Genomic DNA, 23,457 nt, shown 5'->3' with positions numbered 1-23,457 from the left:
TTCTATAAGCCCAAGCCTTATACCAAAATAGCAAGTGTGTGCAAATCTAATCAATCCATGTCACCAAAAGGTCTTCAGTAGCATGAAAATGGGTTAGTGTGGTACTATCGAAAGTGAACCATGTTTATTAAAATGGAACAAAATGCCAATTTCCATTGATATTTCCTCATCAGTCATTCTTAATGTTAAGAGACATCTTGCGCATGGAATAGTCTTATTTTGCTTTAAATGTCACTCGAAAATGCTAACTGGCTCATTAGGTGACATGATTCTCCTCTAAATAGTTTTTATTAAAACGTTTCATGACCAAGAAGGCTGCTCTTCCATTTTATAAGATTACCCATTGGATTCTCATTTATCCACATTCCTTTCTCCACCAGCAGGCAAAACCCACAGCTTCATATCAAGGAATAGTGCCTTCCTACATGAAAGCTACTGCGCAGAACTTCTTTCTTTCCTCTACACCATGCCAAGTAATCATATGTTTTAAAATGCTAGAGGATTTTACATTCTCCATTGTTTAATTGGATTTTCTGTTAATAAAGAGGAAGGCAGCCAATAAAAGCTGGGGAGAGATAATTTAACAGGCTAGGTTGATACTGGAAAATATGGTTTGTCCCGTTTGAGACAACTTCAAATAAAGAAGGGAGAGATACAGCATTAATAATGAGTAAGAAATGACTAGGGTGGAAAGAACAACAACCCCACCTTAATTTTAGGGAACGTTACATTGTTGTCAAGCATGATCACAGCAGTTTTTTGCCTTAATGTGGACAGCCAGCTATTAGAACCAGAAAGAAGGAATAGATGTTTTAAACAAAACAAACATTACATGGCAAAAAAAACCCAATTGTTACCAGAAGTGGTCTCCTTGCAATAAATTATTTGTGGGGGAATTAGAATGCAAGGAGGATAGCTGTACAAGAGGCCAGTAACCGGGATCTATCGGTCCCTTCCGAAATAGCAAACAAGGCTGGTTCTTAAGGTCAAGCATTAACTTTTATTAAAGAACAAGATGGCATGCACATACACTTGCAATTACAGGGTAAAATAATCATACACATGCACACAGAAACCTAGGAAGTTTAGCCAGAAACTGGAGAGAGAGAGGGAGGGAGCAAATATATCTACCTATCCTGGGGAGGGAGGTCCAGTCCACAGAGAAGAGGGTAGCTTCAAATGCCAGCATCCTTGGCCAAGAGAGCAAGAGGCTTGGGCAAACCTCAAGGGAACAACACTTATGGATCTGGAAGCGTGAACTATTTGAATGGGGCCAGAGTTCTACCTTTATAGGTTAAATGTGCCCTGAGGTGGAACAGCCCACCTAGCTGTTAGAACAAAGGCTCCAACGGTTAGTTCCTGGGTTAGACAAAGGATTTGATTGCCTTGATGGGTAGCTGCCAGAGCGTGTGAATACAAATGTAAAACTAGTTCTAGCACTGCACAAAAAGGATAGTTTGCTGATGAAGTCCACCAGAGCTAGGTTAAGTACTTTTAGGGAGGGACTGTTCTCTCCCAGGAACAACTGTATATACTTATGAATGTCATTTGATTAGCTCCTCAATCAAGGACAGGAGATCTCATCATGGAAGAAGGGAAAAGAATGTGTTAAGTGGAGATGACTCTGCAAGACCTTTGTTGCACTGGGCACCTGCGGGACCAGAGAGATAGTAAATCCGATCGCTTCTCAATTACTCTGCATTCTGTGTGGCATTCCATTCATGCCATGTTCTCCCGGGCGGGATTCAGCAACTGCTGGAGGTCCTCTGGTGGCCAAACAGCAGCCATTTTAACTCCAGAAGCCTGAACATTTTTAATATTACAAGCAGCCATATATAAAACTGCTATTAAAATGGCAGAGGCTGGGCCGACCGCTTACACTATCAAGGGTACAGGACAAGATTTTTAAAATACAGATTTGCAAAATTGACCTATTTCTGTCCTTAGGAGGTGTTCTATTTTGTTACAGACTGCAGAGATGGGAATAAAAAGACAATTAGCATGTGGTGTGATGCCTCAGCTGTGTCCTGTGAGTAGAAAATAAGGATCCTCATAGGCAATAGAGAAGGAAGGAAGGAAGGAGCCTGAGAGGAGAAGAAACAGGTAATCTCCTTCCCTCTGTCTAAGGCCAATGTTCCTATGGTTTGCCACATCTCAGTTCTTACTCACACTCACTCAGTGACTGGATAGTTAAGGGGACTGATTATATTGACTCATTCTGGATCTTTAAGTATATTACTTCCTTCCCAATACATATCCCCAAATATTCCCCCTTTTGGCAATATTGGGGGAAAGCTACAAACAGGAGAAAGTGTTTAGCCTATCCATCAGTGATCATACTCTCCACTACTGGGTGTCACTTCCTCCTCTGGTTTTTTTGTGGGGGAGGAGGGATGGGGGATAAAGATACAAAAGGGAAGGCAGGAAACATCAACCTCTCTTATTTTGGTTTCATGCATCAGAGGAAGAAAGAAATGTAGCCACTTCCTCCCAATCAATCATCAGCTCCTACTTTGAGAACATCCAATGTTTGCCCCTGTGCCTAATAGGCAGGTAAGCATAGCTCCAGATGAGACAAGGAAGCAGCAAGCAATCCCCCTCCCCCATATATATTATCAAGAACTCCAAGTCAGTGGAAGTAGTGCAATAATTCTTGGAGACACTGTACAAAGAAATGTCTATAAGACAATTCTGTTCAATGGAAGTATGGGTGGGCACTTCTGGTTGGATGGTACCAGAGCAGCTACTTAATCACTCTCTTTCTCTTCAGTTCTTCAAACTTCTTCCCTTCTCTTGCTGCATATAATGGTCAAACATGGACAGTAAGGTGCCAGAATAATGGTCACTTTCAAAGATTTCCAGAGATAACTGAACATCATTATTTTTTTAATGACTGGACTAGTTTAATATGGCACTTGCACTCATCTGGCTTTAGGTCGAATCCACATTCACCCATTACCCGCATGTTTATCGGATATCTTCCGTTTGCCTCCAATCCACGATTTTTTCCTCTTCGTTCACATTCCTGCTTCCAATCCGTCTTTCTCGCGCGTCCCTCCGGTCACACGGCCGCTCGAAAACCGCTTTTTTGGGCGGGACCTTTTTTTCTCCACCCATTTTTTAAAATTTTTTTGAGCGCACTTTTCCGTTATTTCGATCCTGCCTTATAAAGAAACATCATTGAAGATAACGATGCCTCTCTTTCCCCCACTGACAGCACTGATGGCTCTCTCCCGTTTCTTTTTTGGAAATTTGGAAGCATGTGGGAAGCTTTTGTGGGCATTTCCTATGCAGGACAGTTCAGTGCCTGAATTTTACTGAAGTTTCATAATTTCGATATTACAGTAATATAAAATAAAAAACATAAAAAACAGTTAAAAAGGAAGTTTCGCGAGTCCGTTCTGAGGATGGATTCACCCCAAAATGATTTTTCAAACTACCAGATTTGATTCAGAGACAGCATAATCAATAAATCCAATGCTATGAAGTCAAAAACAGTCTTTTGCAGACTACGGAGCACTTGCAAGTTGAATCAGCCAATAGGAACTCTCGGAACGGCCGGAGAGACAGGAAGGGGGGTGGTTTTTTTAAAAACTGCGTAAATTGCACATTGGCCCGTTCACGGCCACCGTGAAACTCCCGTTGAAAACCTGTGACCACATATTCGGGAGAAATGCGAATGAAATGCGTCTGTTTAATGAGGTAATGTGACCGGCACTCAGGATTGCGTGGGGAATGCGGGGAACATGCGACTTAGAATGAGTAATGTGGATTCGACCTTAGTTTCATGTTACTATTGTGTTATCAATTATATTTAGCTATATGAAATCTCTGAAACCAAAATAAAGTGACAGCAATGCTCTTGGCTTCAATATGGAGGGAAAATAGAACTTTGGAGCAGCAAGAGTACAATTGCCAGCATTATGAAAGATATGCTGAAATAGACAAAATGCATGAACAAAAGGGACTTTTATGAAATGTGGTTATTTATTTAAACCACACTTTCCCCCCTAAAAGCACCTCAAGGATATCATTCTTTCTTCTTCCACTTTATCCTTACTACAACAACTCTATGAGATTAACCTGAGAGAGAGTGCCTCACCAAAGTCCCCAGGAGCCTTCCATGGTAGCGCAGGAATTCAAAGCCAGGTCTCTCAGATCCTAGTCAAACAGTCTAATTACTGCACTTCACTACACACAGGTTTAGAACTAGAAATATGTCTTTACTACTCCTCCCTTGCAACAATCTGATTAGAGGGGGAAAGTGCTCCAAGAATATAAATACAGATTCAAAGTGAAATGCAAGCTCACACTGTATTGCTAGTAAATTCTGGAAGTTGGAAAAAAACATGGATTTTTTTCACGGAGGGGTTTCCAGACTACCAAGCAGCTAGGACTAGTGTCTACATTCTAGGGAGTCACAAGTAAGACCTGGAAATTGTTATTTTTGTGAATTTTACAGTTCAGGATTTTTGTTACACATACCCCTACTATCCAGTGCTACACATGGTTTCTCAAAAGTATGTCCCAGTGACTTCATTTGCACGTATTCTTGAGAAACCATGAACAAGATTGCAGCCTTATGGCAAACTATATATTCTTTGTAGTCCCACAGTTAAATACCTTCTCTCTCACCAGCCTCCCTCTTTAAATCAAATCCCATACAACTAAATTTTATTAAAAAGAAATCAGGAAAAACATACCAGGAAATAACATGTAATTTGCAGTTCAGCCCTCAAGGGGCCTAGAATGCCATACAATGCAGCCACATTAATTGGTTAAAATTGAAAGCTGTCACTATGAATGATAACAGTTGTGAGAATGTGAAAAGGCATGTTACTATACATTTGTAGTAAAGGGAGTAAATGGCACCAACAAACATTTTTGCTAGTCTTGTTTCATGCAGCAAACTTATTTTGAGTTGTAAATAAAATTATCCCTAAAGGTTCGAATTGCTTTGTTTGTTTCTTAGAGAACAAAACAGAGCAGTAAAATTGTCACAGCATAAGTTACATCTAGAGACACTGCAAAGAACATCTGTATACCTACCAGCCCTGATCTCTGCAGGTGACGTCTTATCCTGGTGTTGCTGAAATAGCCTGCCAGGTACTTGTCTGTTAGGCTGTTGTAGTTTGCAAGGAATCTGAAACAAATGAAGTCCCAATGAAAATACAGCACGAACTCAGAAAATTTTCTTGAAAAAAATCAACAGTTGCCAAATAATAGATATCTAAATTACAATCTTCAGGAGAGTAGTTTTAGCCTGACACAACAATTACATTTGTTGTGGGTATACTGTTTCCCACAGCTAATGCATTAACATGTATCCAACCTAGTACATATCCAACCATGTAGTTCCTCCAATTATATGGTATGTCCATTTGCAAAAGATGGGCCAGCAATTTCCACCAATTCCTCCCCCTGACTCCCCCACTCTGTCCGCAATGCTGGTCCTGAGGTTCTAATGAATTCCCAGGAACAATATTGGGGGGCCAGGTAGACGTAGCAGGAGGGGTAAACAGGAAAATACAGCTCTGCGAAGTTTGCAGATGGTTTGATACACACAATAAAGTTTAAATGATAAAGTGTAAAATATGTGCATACATCAGAAACTCATGAACCAATAAAGGTAATCCTGGATGTGTAAAGATCTATGACTGCTGTTGACACCATATATTTCTTTCAGACATTCTAGACACGTTGGGAGAAAATGGGATTGTGGCCACTAGCTTCACTTCCCGCCCCCCAACCTATGTGGGAAGATTGGAACATACATATAGAAGCTCTGTGCATGTGTTTAGGGCCCTTGATAAGGAACCATGCCATAGGCAGTGGACGAGGGAAGCTCTCTGCACACTGCCACCACTGTAGTACAGGTTTTCATAGAACAGCCCAGAGCACTCACCTGACACCCCCCCTTTTTTTCCTTTTTTCCAGTAGATTTTACTTTATGTGGGACTAGGGTTGCCCTATATACCACCGGTGGAAGGGGTGTGGCACTTACCTCACGCTGGCAGTGTGGTGTGTCTTCATCTGCACATAAAGCACGTGCTGGTGCTCTGGCAGCTGCACGATGATGTCACTCCTGGAAGTGACATCATTGCGCCAGCCACGGGAGTGCTCCCACACTTCATGTGAGGCCAATTCAGACCACTTGGGGCAAAAATTGGCACCAAACAAATTGTGGGAGCACTCCTGCAGCCAGTGCAACAATGTCACTTCTGGAAGTGACATCATTGGGCCCCCTGGGAGCACGCATGCCGCACATGTTTCTGGAGTCCCTGCCAGTGACAGGTGACCTCCAGGTGCTTGCCACCTCCCACCAATCGCTAGCAGGTCAGCAGGCAAGGGTGCAAATCTCCAGGAGTTTGCCCGCCATTGGTGGGCACCCAGAAACCCTATGAGTGACCAAATGAGGCATGAGGAAGTAGGCAGAATAATAAACAATTTTATTTAAGAAGTCTAGCAACAACTGACATTCAAAAAAAATGTAAGATAATGAGAACAGTAAAAGTAGATGAACAAACAAAATAAAGCATCCTAACAAGTCTAACTAAACTGTTCCTATCTGTTTCCTGGTAATCGGCTTCGATCTGACTCACCTTTTCTGGATGAGGGATTCCTCCATCTACAGCAGCTTCTCCTCAGCTCTGCTCCCTAGGAGTGAATACCCTCCCATTTTAGGAGAGGCCTTTTATCCCTTCCTTCAAGGGACCATTCCCTACTCGACAGGTGCATTATTTCTCTCCAAATTCCCTATTAACCAATCACAGGGTCTAAAGGGGGCCTGAGAAATGTAGGCCCAGTAGTCATTAGAGTTCCCAGATGCCCACTGGTGGCGGACAAACTCCTGGTGAATTGCCCTCTCGTCCACCGATTGCTGGGGGGGGGCAAGCTCCCAGAGGCTGTCCGGTACCAGCAGGCACCTCAGGAAAGTGCGCTGTGTGTGCGCTCCCAACCAGCATGCCAATGTCATTTCCAGAACTGACATCATCACACCAGCCATGGGAGCATTCTCACACTTTGTTTGGGGCTGATTTGGGTCCTATGCAGAGCATAGGAGCACTCATGCAGAGCATAGGAGCACTCATGCTGATTTGGGTCCCATGCAGAGCATAGGAGCACTCATGCGGCCAGCATGATGACATCACTAATGGAAGTGATGTAATTGTGTTAGCCTCAGGGCACATGTGCATGAAGAGGATCCTCATGAGCAGCACGAGGTAAGTACCAGCTCTCCCTACCTCCCAGCAGGAGGTGAGAGGGACCTGGCAATCCTAGTAGTCTTTCAAGTACAGGGCATCTACAGCCACTAGGCATCACTACACTGGCCCAGGCTCATAACAAACCCTGAAAAGTAAAATGTATAAATCAGGGCAAAGCCTGCTACTGCTGTTTGTTTATTTTATTTAGATGATTTATATGCTGCATTTCCACAGAGACTATTTACAGAAAGTGGCAGTACTTCAAGGACCTTGGTTCCAACCACTCCAAAGTTGTGACAAGCACCTCAGCAACAGCTGGCACCAAGGGAAAGAGGGAGGCCTTCCATCACCTCCACAGCCCAACAAAGAATGGCAACGTTGACCACAAGAAGCTTCTGGAGAGGAGCTAGGATCCTCCTATGCTCCCCTCTCACCCCTCTCAGCAGGTGCCCCTCACCATGACATGGCGCTTGCCCTCCACCTAGGGTTCTCAGGTGCCTGCCAGTGGCAGGCAAACTCTAGGGGGTTTGCCTCCTTGCATACCGACCCACCAGTGGTTAGCAGGAGGTGGCAGCTCCCGGAGTTTGCATGGGACTGCTTACATGGCTGGTACGACAACTAGAGTTCCCAGGTGCCCACTGATGGTGGGCAAACTCCTGGGGGTTTGCCACCTTGTCCACCAACCTGCCAATGGTCGGCAGGAGGTGGCAAGTTCCACTGGCAGGCACCTCAGGAACACATGCCATGCATGTGTTCCCAACAGGCATGGCGGCGTAACTTCTGGAAGTGACGGTGCTGCACCAGCTGTGGGAGCATTCCTGCACGAAGACCTCGCCACTGGCATAGTAATTCCCAGGTCTCCCCCTCCCGCTGGGAGAGTATAGGGATCTGGCAACCCTAGCGATCACCTAACTTCCAGGGACTGACATCATCACGCAGGTGCCGGAGCGCATGCACGAAGGAGCACCACACTCCTGGCACGAGGTAAGTGCCAGGTCCCTCCCCTTCCTGGTGGAAGGTTACAGGTACCTGGCAACCCTATCTCTAGATTTTGAGCAAACCAAGGCAACTTTTACCAGTGGGTTCTAAATAATGTAGTACTATTATGACTTAGTTACCATGTCCCTGTTTTCTTTCTACACATTAATTTTAAGGCTTTGAAAACATGCAACAAGGATGTTGAGCCATGGTAAACACAGGAGGAATAAAAATATTCTCTTCAGGAAAAAATATAACAAAGGCAAGAGACTTACAGGACGTTTGTTTTGAATTTCGCAGTAATGCCACAGGTTGCCTACACCAGATAAATCCAACTTTAAACAGATGATTTAGATTGCTATGTTATGCGTGGTAATTAAACACTGGTGCTATAGCAACTGTTTTATGTTACTTTCTTTATACCATTTGTTTGCATTTGCATCTGAAACTGCCAGATTAGAGCAATTACGCCAAGTGTTGATTCATAGTGTCACCTGGCACTGGTGTAATACACACATAGAGATGGGGGTGGGGGGAGTAAACTTAACCAGTACACTTTTATTTACTTCCTTCACAATATTTTATGGCCTGAATAGCAAGTTAAAAGCCCGATTAATCTCAGACATCTCAGGGATGGAACAGCCCTAGCTGCCAATTCATTTAGTTCCTTATGTTTCATTTCAAACATGAACGCTTTATCCTTAATAAATACTCAATTGAATTACAAGATCAAAGGAGTCCTGTGGTGAATTTGGAAAGCTAGAGATAGGGCTGTAGTGCTTAATAGAGTAACAGTGCTATCTTAAACAGAGTTACACTTCTAAGCTCATTGACTCCGTGGATTTAGAATGGTATAACTGTTTAGGATTGCACGGTAAATCTGTAAATCTCATTACAGTAGACCTTCAGTATCTCATAATCTTAGAATGGAAGCTGTTACTAATTCTAAAAGAGATGGCAGCTATCTCAGTTGCTCATATGTGCCCATAAAGTATGTCTGGATAGTTTAGATTTAACCTATTTTTTATTATGAACATGGTAACCTACCTCACAGAGTTTTGAGGATATAGTGGAAGAAGGAACATCAATTTATGATGCCCTAAACTTCTGGAATTAAGGATAGGATAAAAACAGTAGACAGAGAGCATGGCTTGAAGCGAGATGAGATGGGGTAAGATTCCCTCCTACTTCTTTTCAGGGTTACCTAAAACCATCTCCTTTTTCAATGGATGAAAACCATTCACAGAAGGCTCAGGATCACACCAGAACTACCAAATATTAAGACATGTTTAGCAGTGTTTTTTAACTTCATTTATAGTAGCACACAGGGGTTTTTTTCTGGGAAAAGAGGTGGCGGAACTCTCAATAGGGAAATGAGGAAGAAACACATGGGATTCTTTGAAATCATATTATTTTCAAGTACTATTGCCAAGTATTTTCAGGAGGTGCCGGAACTCCGTTCCCCTGCGTTCCCCCTGAAAAAAAGCCCTGGTAGTACAGTTTATGCAGCATCTTAAATAGTGGTGGACCACAGGCTAACCTAGTTTGAGATGAAGACATCTCCCGCTTCTTTTTTTCCCTCTCACTTCAAATACTGGAATGATAGAGATGAGGCACCCACAGCACGTACACTGCACAAGCAGTACATTATCAGAGAATGTTCAACACTCATGGTGGGGTGGATCCAGAAATTAGAAGTGAAAAGCTCTGACAGCTGCTGGTTTCTCCCACATTCCCCACTCAGCAGTGGTCCTCAGAAAAATTTATTCCTAGGGTTTCAGGACCCACCTGGACTAATGTGTGTGTAGGTAAGGGGGCTGTACTGTGAGTAGTGTGCTGCAGTTGGAGTATCTTTGCCAGTAAAAGACAATGCCTCACTCTTTACCATCAACCTGCTTATCCCTCACAGGAATCAGCAGGACACGTGTGATGGACTGCACTTAACAGCATGTTTTTGCAGTGCAGCACAACCAGAGAGCTCAGAGGAGGAGTAACTATTCCCTAGAATGGAGAACTTGTGTGACAGGCTGCTCCCTATTCTCTGATTGGTCAGCACCAGCTTAAAAAAAACCACTTTATGGTCAACTAAGTGCTGAGGGTTTAGATTGAAGGGAAAAGCCTCCTTTGCCTTAACTGTAGTATTACTGTTCTGAGGAAGACTCCTACCTAAGAATTTAAAGTCTAAGAGTCAGCATATGCTAAAGTATGCTGTGCACGGAGTCTCTTTCTACATGAGACATCTGACATGTGAAGAACACCTGTACGGAGATACAATTTTAACCAGGAAGAGTAGTTTAAAAAGACAGAGCTGGTGGCTTTGCTATACACTGGAGCTGTGTGAAGAAGCTGTGAAATGCTAGAAGGAAAATTTCAGCCCATTGTAACCTTTCCAGGTCCAAGCATGGCTGTGGAAGGCAGCTCCATACCTTTTCCATTCCTCACTGCCCTCTGGGTGCGATCCCATACCATTTTAGACTGGAGAGGTGAAATTGACAGAGCCTTGGGGAGGCAAAGATGAAATTAACAAACTCTCTGAAGAGCAATCTCCATTGGCTCTATTTTTTTTAAACTGTGCTTCCCATCTAACATCACCTCTCCCTACACTTGACGAACATGCACCAAGGAATCTTGTGTAGAGAGGCTCACAGACACCAGAGAACTGGGAGTGTGTTTGGGGCAAGAATGATTGGATAGTGGGTTGAGACTCCCTTTCAAATCAAAAAGAAGAAAGGTTATATCTTCCGAGAAGAAGATTAATTCCTGCCCAGTTTCAAAGGGGTATTGGCTCTGAGAAGGATCCTGGGTCTGTTGTGAAGGGGATATAAAAATACTCTCTAGTTTCAAGAAAGGAATAAGTTAAATGCACAAAGATTCTGTAATACCAACAGAATTTTACCTCCACATTTCCATCCCCTGACTATATTTACTCAGTATCTGCCTGTTAAATAAAGTTATTTCTTTTTTGAATGTGATACAGTCTCTAGTGTCATTTCCATGCATAAAAGGAAAGGGGCTCCTGCTTTCCCCCCATCAAGTTCCTGGGCTCGGCTAAAAGTCAAAATTAGTTCTGTGTGTCAAACCACAAACAACAACAACACTCTTTGGGTCTACTCAGTCAATGCAGGGAAACTGAACTTTGATGGGAAAATCTGCCTCACAGTGGGAAGAGTGAAGGGGTGGGGGAGGGGGTCCATCATAACATGTTACTAATTCATGGAAACTGGAAACAGTTATAATAAAGGGTAGAAAGTGCCATTGAGCAGACACAAAAAGCCTCTATTTTGCCTCTAATTACAGTCAGTACAGCATATGTCCTCCTCACTGGATTACAGGCAAGACCTGCTAGTATTAATGATACAAACTCTAAACATGCTCGAACCCCAGTCCCTTTTATTTTAGAAATTAAACAATGGACTGTCTTAGCACTTCAAACAGATACCAGCTCCCCTTTCCATCCAGGAATACCAACTCTGTACAATTTAATATGGCACCACTGATTACTTGTGGGTATCATTTCCATCCTCTTGATGAAACGTGCACCTTTCATTCAAACACACACAAATTATTGAACGCCTAAACAAGGCTCCTGTTTCCAGGTGCTAACAGCCAACCCCTACCTCCCCCCGGTAGAGATATTAGGTTTGCAGAGTTGGAAAGACAGCACAAATGAACAACATGCTTCTTATGTTACCTGATCCAGACATTGTACAGAGCAACACAACTTCCTTACAACAAGTAAATAAACTGAGGGGTGGGAGGGGTTTAAGAAAGGAAACAAAAAACAGAGGGGAAGGGAATAAACTCCAAAGTGACCGATTGTCAACAATGAGTTTAATTTTTTAAAGTAATTAATTTAGAGGATGTTTTAGTTTACTTTCAAGACACAAAGTCATCCACCTTATTTGAGCAGCATGGTTAAAATGCATTTCTTCTAAAGCATCAGCCCAGTCTCAGCTGAATGGAGGATGTACCACATTGGGAATCCAGACATGGAAACTGTGGTTATCATTTGTATTTATCCTTATGGCAAGTTATGATGACTGTATCTGATCTGTTTATATAGTCTTGCCAGCACAAGGGGGTAGGATGGAGCTCTTGGTACAAACATTATGAAGAAGAAAACTCCCCAGAACACTTCAGGTGACATACAAGAGGGAAGCAAAAATTGCCTCGGAGCCCTAGGGAATGGTGGAGTCAGTTCTTCATTTCTCTCAAATGGTCTCTGCCCATAAGTTACATTGGTGCTTCATGCTGATGTACAACCTCCTGAGACAGTTAGTGGCATAACGAGCAGGTGCAATTGCTCTCCCAGTTCATTCAGGACCACTTCTAGCACTTGCTCGTTCCTTATCACATGATTCCTGATTTCTGACACTTTATTCTACTTCCTGTAGTTATGGTCAAGGATGAATGGGCCCTACATCGATTACAAGTGGCATTTAAGTTGTGTATTACTAACATTCTGGCATCAGTTACAGTATTGGATAAACATCTGACCCAACCTTTCCAGGAAATAAATTGCTGCCATCTCAGCACCTTCCCCCACCCCTTAACAAGATTGCAAACAGTATGCACAGACAGGGGGAAAGGTTTTGAAGCCAAAAGGCACCAGTAAAAATTGCCTTTTTAAAGAATATTAAAGTCTTTCTGAGTCACTCTTTACCCAACAGATCAATATAAAACAAAGCATATCAGGTTATTGGACAAAAATGCATCTAAAGATCTGTATGAGTCTGAACATGCATGGCATAGGCTCTGCTTATGATACAACAAAGACAAACTTAGCTTCTTTGTGCCGTATCATTTTGTGTTTTAGGATGCGAGGGGGGCGATCATAGAATAAGACACATTTAAAGAACAGAAAAATGAATGTTAGCTTACAAAGATCACACATCTTGTTCCAGTAATAAAATCAATGCAAACTGCAGGCTGAGGCTGCCTCAATTCACACTTGGTTTCACTACTTGAAACCAATCCTCCCACTCTGCTAACATTTTGAAAGAGAAAAGACATTATTTAAAAGGCACATATTTTCATCTTAAAATGCTAATAGCACCATGGGAATAGTTTGGAATATTGTAATCATGTAGAGGGTGAAGGATTAGGCTCCCTTTCCATTTCTGTGTGGATCAGAGGCAAATTTAAGGCTGTGTGAACCTGCAACTACCATTCTATTGTTGAACTGAAATATATGATTTGAACCCTCATTCTGTATATATTAAACAAGCCTAGTTCTGCCTCTAGCACATTCCTCAAGCATGGCTTTTTATAGAAATACTGAAGGGAGACTGTTTTGAAAGTGATGCCCATAGGGCTCTTTTCAACTAGAATTAATGAAACTTAAACACACACCCTACTAGTGCCAGAAAAGATCCTTGCAAGAAAATGCCATTGTAAACGCAAAGCATTTTCCCATATCTACCCCAAAGATAGACACTTATGTTTGAACAAAGTTCACTCTACCTTAATAAAATCTCTTCACAGAGATATGTTCAGAAGTTTTATTTGCATTATTTTCAATTCATGTTCTACTTTACTATTCTTTTGCTTTATTGTAGTTATCATGCCCATTTGGATTCTTTATTCTGTTCTTTTATATTAGTTTCAATGATCAACACATTTCCAGCTGTAACTTTTTGGGGGTTTTGTTTTCTATGGCATTCTCAGAGTACTGCCCCTGACCCAAGCACTAACTTTCAGTCAGACAGAAGAAGGCTTCTGGATCTTATAGGCAATTGAAATTCTCACTTTCAATATGGACATAGGGGTTAATGAATGAGCACGTAAGTTAGAATTTCTTTCTTTCTCAGAGCCCCTAAGTAAAAGATTGGGGGAAGGGAATCTATGTTCAAACAGAAACTATAGGTGCAGTGCAGTGAGCCACAAACTCTGTCCTTTCTTGTTTGGCTTTGCTCTGGTACATGCAGTATTTTTATTCCAGCCAGGCTCAGATCCTGGAAGTTAACCAGGCTGGGTGAAAGATGCTAGAAAAAAATAGGAAAGGGCATAGAAAGCAGCAGAGGTTAGGGTGTCCTTGCCCACAGTGTTCTGGTCAGACCTCATTCAGATATAGGTGTGCACTTAAGAAACCCTAAGCATCTAGTTCACTTTTCTATAGCAAATCATTTTCACTCCTGCCTAGAGATATACCTCAATAATGCTTTAGTACACAAGTAAATGCTATTAGAAATTCTCTGCTTCCATTCTAAACCTTTATTAAAATATGATTATTCAGCATTCTTAATATGGGCTGAATCAACAGCAAAATCAGGCCATCTATCATTATTTCATAGTTTATTAAAGGAGAGCAGTTACATGACTTCGAGAGAGCATCTTACTCCAACACAGATCACAAGGAGCCACTTATAGAAAGGCTCCAAATCAGTTCAACTTCTCATATGTATAGGATTTTAACATTACCTCCTAACAATAACTAACTGTCCCACTTGATAAGGGCCCATATTCTTGGCTAATTATCTTATTACTTCAAAAATCATACTGGGTTATTTGTATTTGAAGCATCTTCTCAAAATATACGAAAATTGTTGGTTCATTCTTGCTACTTTTTATCTTAACAAAGTCTTTATTAAATTAGTGATTACAAATTTCTCAGACATACGATTATCTTTTTGCTGCTCAACCAATACACTTCTCCTTGAATCACCCCTTCTGCAAAGTTAGACATTTGTGCCATCTTCAGAAGCTCAACACAAAGTAACTATTGATACGGCTCTTGGAATCTATACAAAGCTATACAATTTGTCTTTCACCTCACTCCAAGATTGTTCTGTCCTGGGCCTGCAGACTCCCGTCAAAGCATGTCTATCTGTGGGGCCCAGCTGGCTCTGTTCTTTTGTGCAGAGACATCAAACCTAGCAATTGTCCCCTTGTATTTCCGGCTATATCCATAACCGCATTCTCTGGTTTTGTATACAAATGTCTCTGCATAAATCTCCTGCTTTCTTTATCCATGGACTGTTTTCTTTACCAGGGCATGCAACAACTGAGGAGGGGGGAGTATTTGACCCTGAAATTAAAGATGTCAACAGACCTCAGAAATATGATTCTCATTGATCTCTCAGATGGACAATAAAAAGCAGATTGCATAACCTCTCTCATCACAAATCCCCTCTCTCTCATTTAGTTTGAAGTTAACCTTCCTTCCATTAGGGAACGGGAAGCATTTTCTCGATCTCTAGCCCAGTCTACTCTGCCAGAGCCTGCCTTCCAGAAGGTACAAGTCCTGACCCCTATATGTATGCTGCCTACCATGGTGTTAACAAAAATTCCTCCAGTGTGAAGTTTACCCTATGCATACGGTAGAAAATCAGGACGATGAGACTCCATGTTTTGTACAGGAAAAGAGAAAAGGTTGAAGTCAAGACACTATAGGCTGTGCTGCACATAAGAGATAGCCATGCTCAGACCATAGCAGTGAAACCCATGCCACTGAGATCATACCTGGGGAACAATAACCTAGGGTAGCCTGGGATTATCTAAAACCATCTCCTGAATGCTCTGGAAAAATCATATCCCAATAGATAATTAAATCAAGAACACTTGATGAGTTGTGTTACAAGGGGAAAATGCCATCTTATTCCACCTTAGGCTACTCTCACCCTCCCATGCACATGAAAACCAGGTTAAGAACAAAATTGGGGCAAATCTATCTGGAAGACTACTTCCAACAGCATGCTGTTTATATCTGAGCCTTGACATCACTAACACTTCAAGTCCAACTTGAATTCTTTCTTCAGGCCCAACTGCATCACCCCTTTAAAAGCACATAGGTTCCTCCAGAAAATACTGTGGAGCAAACAACATACCACACAAAGTAGAAGGTATGTAACTTTCTCAAAATTTAAGCAGCGGGCAGTTTGGGAGGCAACAAGTTTAAATGGAGGAATGGCAGAGGAAAGAGTGCTTAACACTTTCTTTCCTGTTCATCACTAGGGGTCCCAGACCTCCAGTTGGAGCGGGGGTCCCCTGTCCCTGCTCCCCCACCCCCCACTTACCTATCTGGTGGGGGGCCACACACTTTCCCTTTGGGCTCCGCTGCGGTGCTGCACGCTCCCATGCGCAGCAGCCACCGGGATCGGGCCCATTTTGGCCCAGATCAGGGCCGCTGCAGAGCACGGAAGTGCTCCTGTGCTCTGCAGCACCTGAAAATGGGCCCGATCCATGGCAAAACAGAATCCATGGTTTCATGTTTTGGCGTGAAACGGGCCAGTTTTGAGGCATTGTGGAGCGCAGGAACACTCCTGCGCTCCGCAGCACTCGAAAACGGGCCTGTTCTGCCGCAGATCAGGCCCGTTTTGAGGCACTGCAGAGTGCAAAAGTGCTCCTGCAGTCTGCAGCGCCTCAAAAACAGGCCTGATCGATGCTGAAACGGGCCCGTTTTCAGGTGCTGCAGAGCGCAGAAGTGCTCCAGCGCTCCACAGTGCCTCAAAAAGGGGCCCGTTTCAGCGCAGATGGGGCCCGTTTTGAGCCCCTGCGGAGCCTGGACGTACTCCCAAGGGCTGCGCGATGATGTCACTTCTGAAGTGAGTCATCGCACCTGTAGGGGGGGCGCACGCGCTTTGCACATGTGCTCCCCCTCTCCCCCAAGGTAAGTGCCAGGCCCCTATCCCCCGCCTGGAGGTTGAGGAGGCCTGGCAACCCTATTCATCACTCACTTAAAATGTTCCCTGCAATCAGCTTCCCCTTTATCTTTTCTTCAGCTGCAGGGGGTGTGTGATTTAGGGAAAACAGCTAGAGCAAAAAAGGGTTAAGTAGCATTCTCCATCCCCTCTCTATCAATGGGTTTAGAAGGAAGTAACTTTGTTCAATCTCACAGCCCCCTGCTTCTGCATGTAGTGTCTAGTTTTAACCTACCCAGAGTTCCTTACTAGGAAAGCACATGCTGAAGAAGCCATGTGACCACCAGAGGTACATGGCTAATCTTAGGAAAACATAGGACAGCAACACTGAGTTATAGTGTTATCAAACTGAAGTCCTCTCCCTTTGGCAAAATATAAAGAACTTGAAACATACGATTCACATGCAGTGTCTGCCCTTTACTAGTGTCAAAGTACATTACATTCTGTAGCTGTAGCTCAAACAACGTCTATTGTAACAAATTTTGATGACTGTTTTTATTGATTTGAAAGTGAATTTGAACATAGCTGCTGTAAGCCTCTGACAGAATTTTTTAGAAACAAGATCTTCATGGCTAATTGTTCATGGTGTAATTAAGTTAGCAACGGTACACTGAAGAAACAATGTGAAAGAATCTGTTATTGATCATCAGAGTCAGCCACCGGGAATTAAAATCCATGCTGTATACTGTACAATTGCAGTTTATTGCCATTTTTACACTTAAACTGTAATGAGAAGCAACCACAATGGTACCCTCTTAGGTTTAATAGCTTTAGTACCCTAACCAATCTTGCATTATTTCCAGATGGTGATAAATGCAATTTCTGCAAAAAGAATAAGGACTGACATGCTGGCAAGGTAAAAGAGCTTCATTGTTAGCTATGTTCATACTTAATGTCTTATTTTAGCTATGCTATAATCCATACATAGCAGCTACATGTACATAGTTTGCACCCCAAATATCCAAAGCCTTTGTAGGTATTGTGCTAACATGATAAATAAAGTACTTTGTATGGATTACAGCACAGTTTGAACAATACTCTGAGCGCATGCACAGTTGCATCTGGAAATTATCTGCCACACCAGGATCACATTTAAAGTGGGCCTAGATCTATGTTTAACAGAGAAGTTAATATTATTTATAATCAACCATAAAAACTCACTTATACCTTGCCCACAAAATTACATCAAAACCAAAAATAACTGATCTTTGGATGTATGAATGCCAATGAAGAAATACAACTTGCTTACCAATCCCTATAGATATCTTAGTTACTTCACTAACTGAGAAGGGGTGACTCTTGTTCCAGTAAAAGTCACCTTTGTGCAGCTGAGTAAAACTGGCAACATGAAAAGATACACTTGCTGCCAACTCAGATTGTGAGAGAATAATCAAGCGAGACCATAAGGGTGTGTTTTTTACTCAGTCGACTTAGGTTCAGCAACATTCTGGGACCTAGAAAGCAAGGTTTAGAATGATGGAAAGACATGGCAAATTAGACATAACTTTTCTCACATATTAATCTTCATTAGAGGGTTATTTAGAACCATCTAAAGTGCTGGTGGTGACTGTGAAGCTTCTTGGGTGCTGAAACGGCACAGAATATTCAACTAACTGTAATTCAACTAACTGTAATAAACAAAGCTGTCAGAAACGCTTGCAATCCATTTTCTGTGAGAAAAGGGGTCAGTTTGGCTGTGATTAAAACTTTGCACGTGACATAGATAGTAGTTTTGCATGGCAGGCAGAGCCAGTTTGGTGTAGTGGTTAAGAGCGCGGGACTCTAATCTGGAGAGCCAGGTTTGATTCCCCATTCCTCCACTTGAAGCCAGCTGGGTGACCTTGGGCTAGTCAGAGCTCTCTGGAGCTCTCTCAGCCCCACCCACCTCACAGGGTGTTTGTTGTGGGGATAATAATAGCATACTTTGTAAATCGCTTTGAGTGGGCACTAAGTTGTCCTGAAGGGTGGTATATAAATCAAATGTTGTTGTTATTATTATTACTATGAATGGCTCCTAAAAGGTAGGAAAAGGCAGGACTGCTTTGAGGTATTTTGTTGCCCCAAGCAAAGTACACCTTTTACCAACTGGGCCCACACCACTGCTAATAGTTGGGAGTGAACTGATCCCCTGTGGTACATTGATGTCCTCCTTTTTGTATCATCCTTGGCAGCCATTCTTGGGTGATTTGGCCTATGAACTGTACCTGGGGAAAGGCAGGGTGGTTTAAGGAAGGGCACAGAGTTCATAATAAACCAAAGCAGAGAAATCAGAGGGTAGTGTGAGTACAAAGACTGAGGCTTAATAAGAAGGAGTAGCAGCTGGACTGAGGAGATGTGGATTCAAATTCCTGCTCTACCATAAAGCTTACTGGGCAACCCAGGACCCATCACCCTCTTGATGGTGGATGGGAGAACCATGCATCCTTCACAGAGATTACTGGATGAATAGCAAGACAAAAATGTGACAAACAGAAGGAAGAGGGCATAAGGAACTGAGGCATGGAGGAACTAATGAAAGGGGCACTGAAGCATTGTAAGCTTAAGATCAGGAGAAACTGTATGGGCAGAAAGAAGAAAATTAAATAGACAGGCTAGGAGGCATGAAAGTGGGACAATATAGACAGAGGGCTGGGGGCGAAAGAGTTCTGAGCAAACAATGTTGATAAAGACAAGGAGTAAAAGAAGAGGGCAGCCAAGTAGTCCAGGGGCAAAAATCTCTCACAGAACCACAGGTGGGACTATTCAGGGAGGACAGGGAGAAGAAAGGAGAGGTTCAGAGAGCGAAGGGTTTGGAAAGTCTAGATCTTAATGGGGCTACTTTCCTTTAGGAAAACCACAGATGTAGAATTCTGTCAATTATAGATTCTATCACAAGTTATCACCTGGTGAGTTTTAACATCGTGAGGTATAAGAGGGAGCCTGAATGTGCCCCCCCCCCAGTATAAGTTTGAACCAGTCACTAATTCCTTTGTAAAGTTCTACCATACATGAAAGCTAGTGCTTTTGGAACTCTACTCCTTTCAGAGTTTGAAATTACATTTTTAATATTCTTTCACATGAAAATCAACTTACTAGGATCATAGACAGAGTGGGTCAGGTAACCATTTTTTTCTCCATAATATTCTATTTTTCTGTACAACAGATCTAATGCTACCTCTTACACTACATGGCCTTTTTCGCCTCTTTCAAATGCCCACAATCCAGTCAATACCCATTAAGAATGACTTTGCTTCTGTTTACCAACTTTTTTTCTTTTGTAGTCCTCTATATATCTGCCAACAGTGAATAACACATTCTGAATCTGACAAACTGGACTTAATGAAACCTGTATTGTCGAAGGCTTTCACGGCCAGAGAACGATGGTTGTTGTGGGTTTTCTGGGCTGTACTGCCGTGGTATTGGCATTGTAGTTCCTGACGTTTCGCCAGCAGCTGTGGCTGGCATCTTCAGAGGTGCAGCACCGAAAGACAGAGATCTCAAAGACACTGTGACACTGAGAGATCTCTGTCTTTTGGTGCTACACCTCTGAAGATGCCAGCCACAGCTGCTGGCGAAACGTCAGGAACTACAATGCCAAGACCACGGCAATACAGCCCGGAAAACCCACAACAACCATAAATCAGAGAGGTATATCCTTACTCAACATTGTTTATCCTTCAACAATATGGTACATGAACACATGAAGTCATTAGCCCATCAAGTTCAGTATTGTCTACCCAGACTAGTAGCAGTTCTCCAGGCATTCAAGTAGGTGGTTTTCACAGAACGTGCTACTGGATCCTTTATGTAGAGATAGCAGAGACTTAACATAAGTCTTTCTGCCTGCAAAGCAGATGCTCTGCCACTGAGCCACAGCCCCATCCCTAATGGTAGGTCCATTATTAACAGAAGATGGGATCACTGCGGGGGCAGGATTTGTGAAACCTCTCTAAACAGAAGAGTCTTATCATGCAGAAATATATTCCAATGCACAATGTATAAAATCAGCCTTTAATAAGTTAATCTACAGATTTTCACTCGGTCTTCACTAGACACACATGTTGAAATATAAAAAACTCCTACATTTTTTAAAAAATATGCTCAGGATCAAATACTGCGCAGATATTATCAACCAAAAAGGCAAGAGCTCTGGCAAATTCAGTGAAATATATTCAACTGTGAATTCATTATATTTGTGTTCATTTCCATACACTGGATTTCACAATTCCCAAATAATTAATTAGAAAACACAGGAACTCTCAATGTGAACATTAAACAAAGTTGTTTACTCAAAAGGGCCATAAAATGCAAGATGAAGGGAGGGGGGAAAACACCTGAATTAGTTGCAAGACTAGTTGGCCTAGCCATATTTTTATTTATTTCTGAATGAAGGTGGGGGAGGCAGTCAAAGCTCATCACAACAGGGAATGTAGATTTTAACATTCAGTTTGCACAAAGAATCACAATGGTTAAGCAGCAAATTCTGCCAAAGCTGTATTCAAATAAGTAAACCAAAAGGAAAATAAATGACAACAGCAACAGTAGTGTAGATACAGCTTTTAATATTATGTTGCTCCTACCTGCTTCTACCACTGCCTTACTCCTGCTCATATTCTTTGCTCTCTATAACTTTCCACCAAGCATTATCTTCACACACTCAACTCCTTCTCATTAATTGAGGTTTACTTCCTGCTGCCTCTGACTATAGCGGCTGCAGTAATGTATATCATCATTATACCCACACGTCTGTATTTCATTTAAAAAGCAAAAATACATTTCAGTAATGGTAAGAAAAGGCCTCAGCTTTCAGAAATAAAAACAGTTTTAAAATACCAAGTGGATAATTAAAAAAGAAGAATAAACACCAGGCAGACAAATGCTGCCTGAAAGCATCTTCAGCTAACAGAAGTACATCATCACACACGCAATACACTCTCCCTCTTTCTCACACACATTTGAGTATCTGGAGCCTTCTCACTTACCCTGGGTGTGGATGGTTCATTTTTGCAGGATGTTACTTTTTACCTGATTTTTTTAAAAAAGGGAAATGAAGCTTTTTGTGCTTAAAAGCTGGGTGCTTTTAAAAGAGAATTTTCATTTTAGAGGCTGCTGATCTGCCTCTTTCCAATGCCCCAAACCCAGTCAATGCCCCCTCAGGAGTCAGCCTGCAAAGCCCTAGCCTTGCCCCCAGCTGGCTGTACCAAGCCATCTCATCCCGTTGCTAAGGGAGGACCACGTGGTGATGCTTTGAAGGAGGTGGGCGCGCACACAAAAAAATCTCTCTCTGCCCAATGAATTGGGAGATTGTTGGAGGCTCTCTCAGCCGATAGGGTAATCTGAGCTGCCATTTGTGCAGTGTTGCAAGCAGGTTCCCCAGGAGCCTGTAACCTGACACAGACAGATCGAGGCACAAAAGGCAGGCAGCTCCAGGCTGAGCTGCAGCTGGGCTCCCCAAGAGAGCTCTGGAGATACAGGGAAAATAGCTCTAGCTCTTAAGATTTCATCATAACGTTGCGTGCCTGCCAAGGGTTACCAATTGCTTAGAAACGAAAGATAGACAAGCAGCATTCTGGCACGCAGGAATGCTCATTATATTGCTTATAAACTTCCTTTTGAATGCTCAAGAGTCAAAATGCCTGACAGGAGGGGAAGGGGTAAGAGGCATGTTTGCTCCCTCCTTGGCAGCTAGCAGTTTAGTGAAATGTTTTTGTTTGGTGTGGCCCATCATATGAGGCATGAATAAGGATCTCTCTGAGCTCATCCCAACACTAGAAGCAGGCTACTAGGCCTGAAGCCTCTTCTGCAGAAGTGCTTGCCTGGGACAGCATTTCACTGTTCACTAGCACCACTTGTTTTGCTCCAGTACTGCTTCACATCGACTACAGAAAATCTCAGATGATCTTACACTCTGGACACTCCAAACACAAACTTTGGGGGGGGGGGGCTATTAATTGTAACAGCAGATCACCTGACTGTTAGACACACCCTTGTCTACCCTTGTGGACATCCATGAACATACACAATTTCGCATGCATTATAAGACGATATAGCAAGAAAACATATTTCATGTTGTGCACTGCATGTGCAACTTCTGCTTAATTGAGCTATTAGGCACACCATACCATCCCATGCTATTAAAATGGTTGCCCTTAGCACCCTCCCTCTGAGTTATGATACGCACATGAGATCAGCCCTTTAGCAGTCTGTGCAGGACCAATACAATTATGCTCAATTATGAATGATTACTTGTTCAGCTTGCTTCTGTTGACTAAGCAGTGATAGAAAACCAACCCCAAGGAGAATTTATGCAATGAGTTATTGACCATTTAGGCACAAGCCTCCACCTTGTGAAACGGCCTGCCTGAGGTCAGGAAAGCTTCCACTCTCCTTCTTTCCACAAACTATGCAAGTCTGCATTATTCAGGAGGGTTTTCTTCTTGGATTATATGGCTGTGTCATAACAAATAGAGAGATATCTTGGTAAGGAACAAGGACTATAGACTAGGCTATTGTGTGCTGTTTGCTGATGTAGATATGCTCCAACTGAGTAGTTCAACATTGCTAAAGAGATCATATTACTTAAGCTTTAATTCAGAAAGGGTTTCATCTATATGTTGGACTTTTGCTAATTTTTAATTTTTGTGGGTACCGTATTC

At 42.5% G+C, this 23,457-nt stretch overlaps 1 protein-coding gene across 3 annotated transcripts in view; it reads right to left on the bottom strand.

The window, feature by feature from the left end:
- Positions 1-21,968, bottom strand: part of ERICH3 (glutamate rich 3) — a 91,768-nt gene extending 69,800 nt beyond the window's left edge. For all 3 annotated transcript variants that reach the window (XM_054981205.1, XM_054981207.1, XM_054981206.1), the window contains exons 1-2: positions 21,784-21,968; positions 5,050-5,143 (exon numbers count right to left, since the gene is read on the bottom strand). In XM_054981205.1, coding sequence (XP_054837180.1) covers positions 5,050-5,143; positions 21,784-21,803 — 114 coding nt within the window. In that variant the 5' untranslated portion in view covers positions 21,804-21,968. The remainder of the gene's footprint in view (positions 1-5,049; positions 5,144-21,783) is intronic.
- Positions 21,969-23,457: the final 1,489 nt, after the last annotated feature.

Source organism: Eublepharis macularius, chromosome 5 (genome assembly GCF_028583425.1).
Source record: "Eublepharis macularius isolate TG4126 chromosome 5, MPM_Emac_v1.0, whole genome shotgun sequence".
Taxonomy (NCBI): domain Eukaryota; kingdom Metazoa; phylum Chordata; class Lepidosauria; order Squamata; family Eublepharidae; genus Eublepharis; species Eublepharis macularius.
The sequence above is the reverse complement of the archived record's forward strand: the minus strand, read 5'-3'. Positions and strand labels throughout refer to the sequence as shown.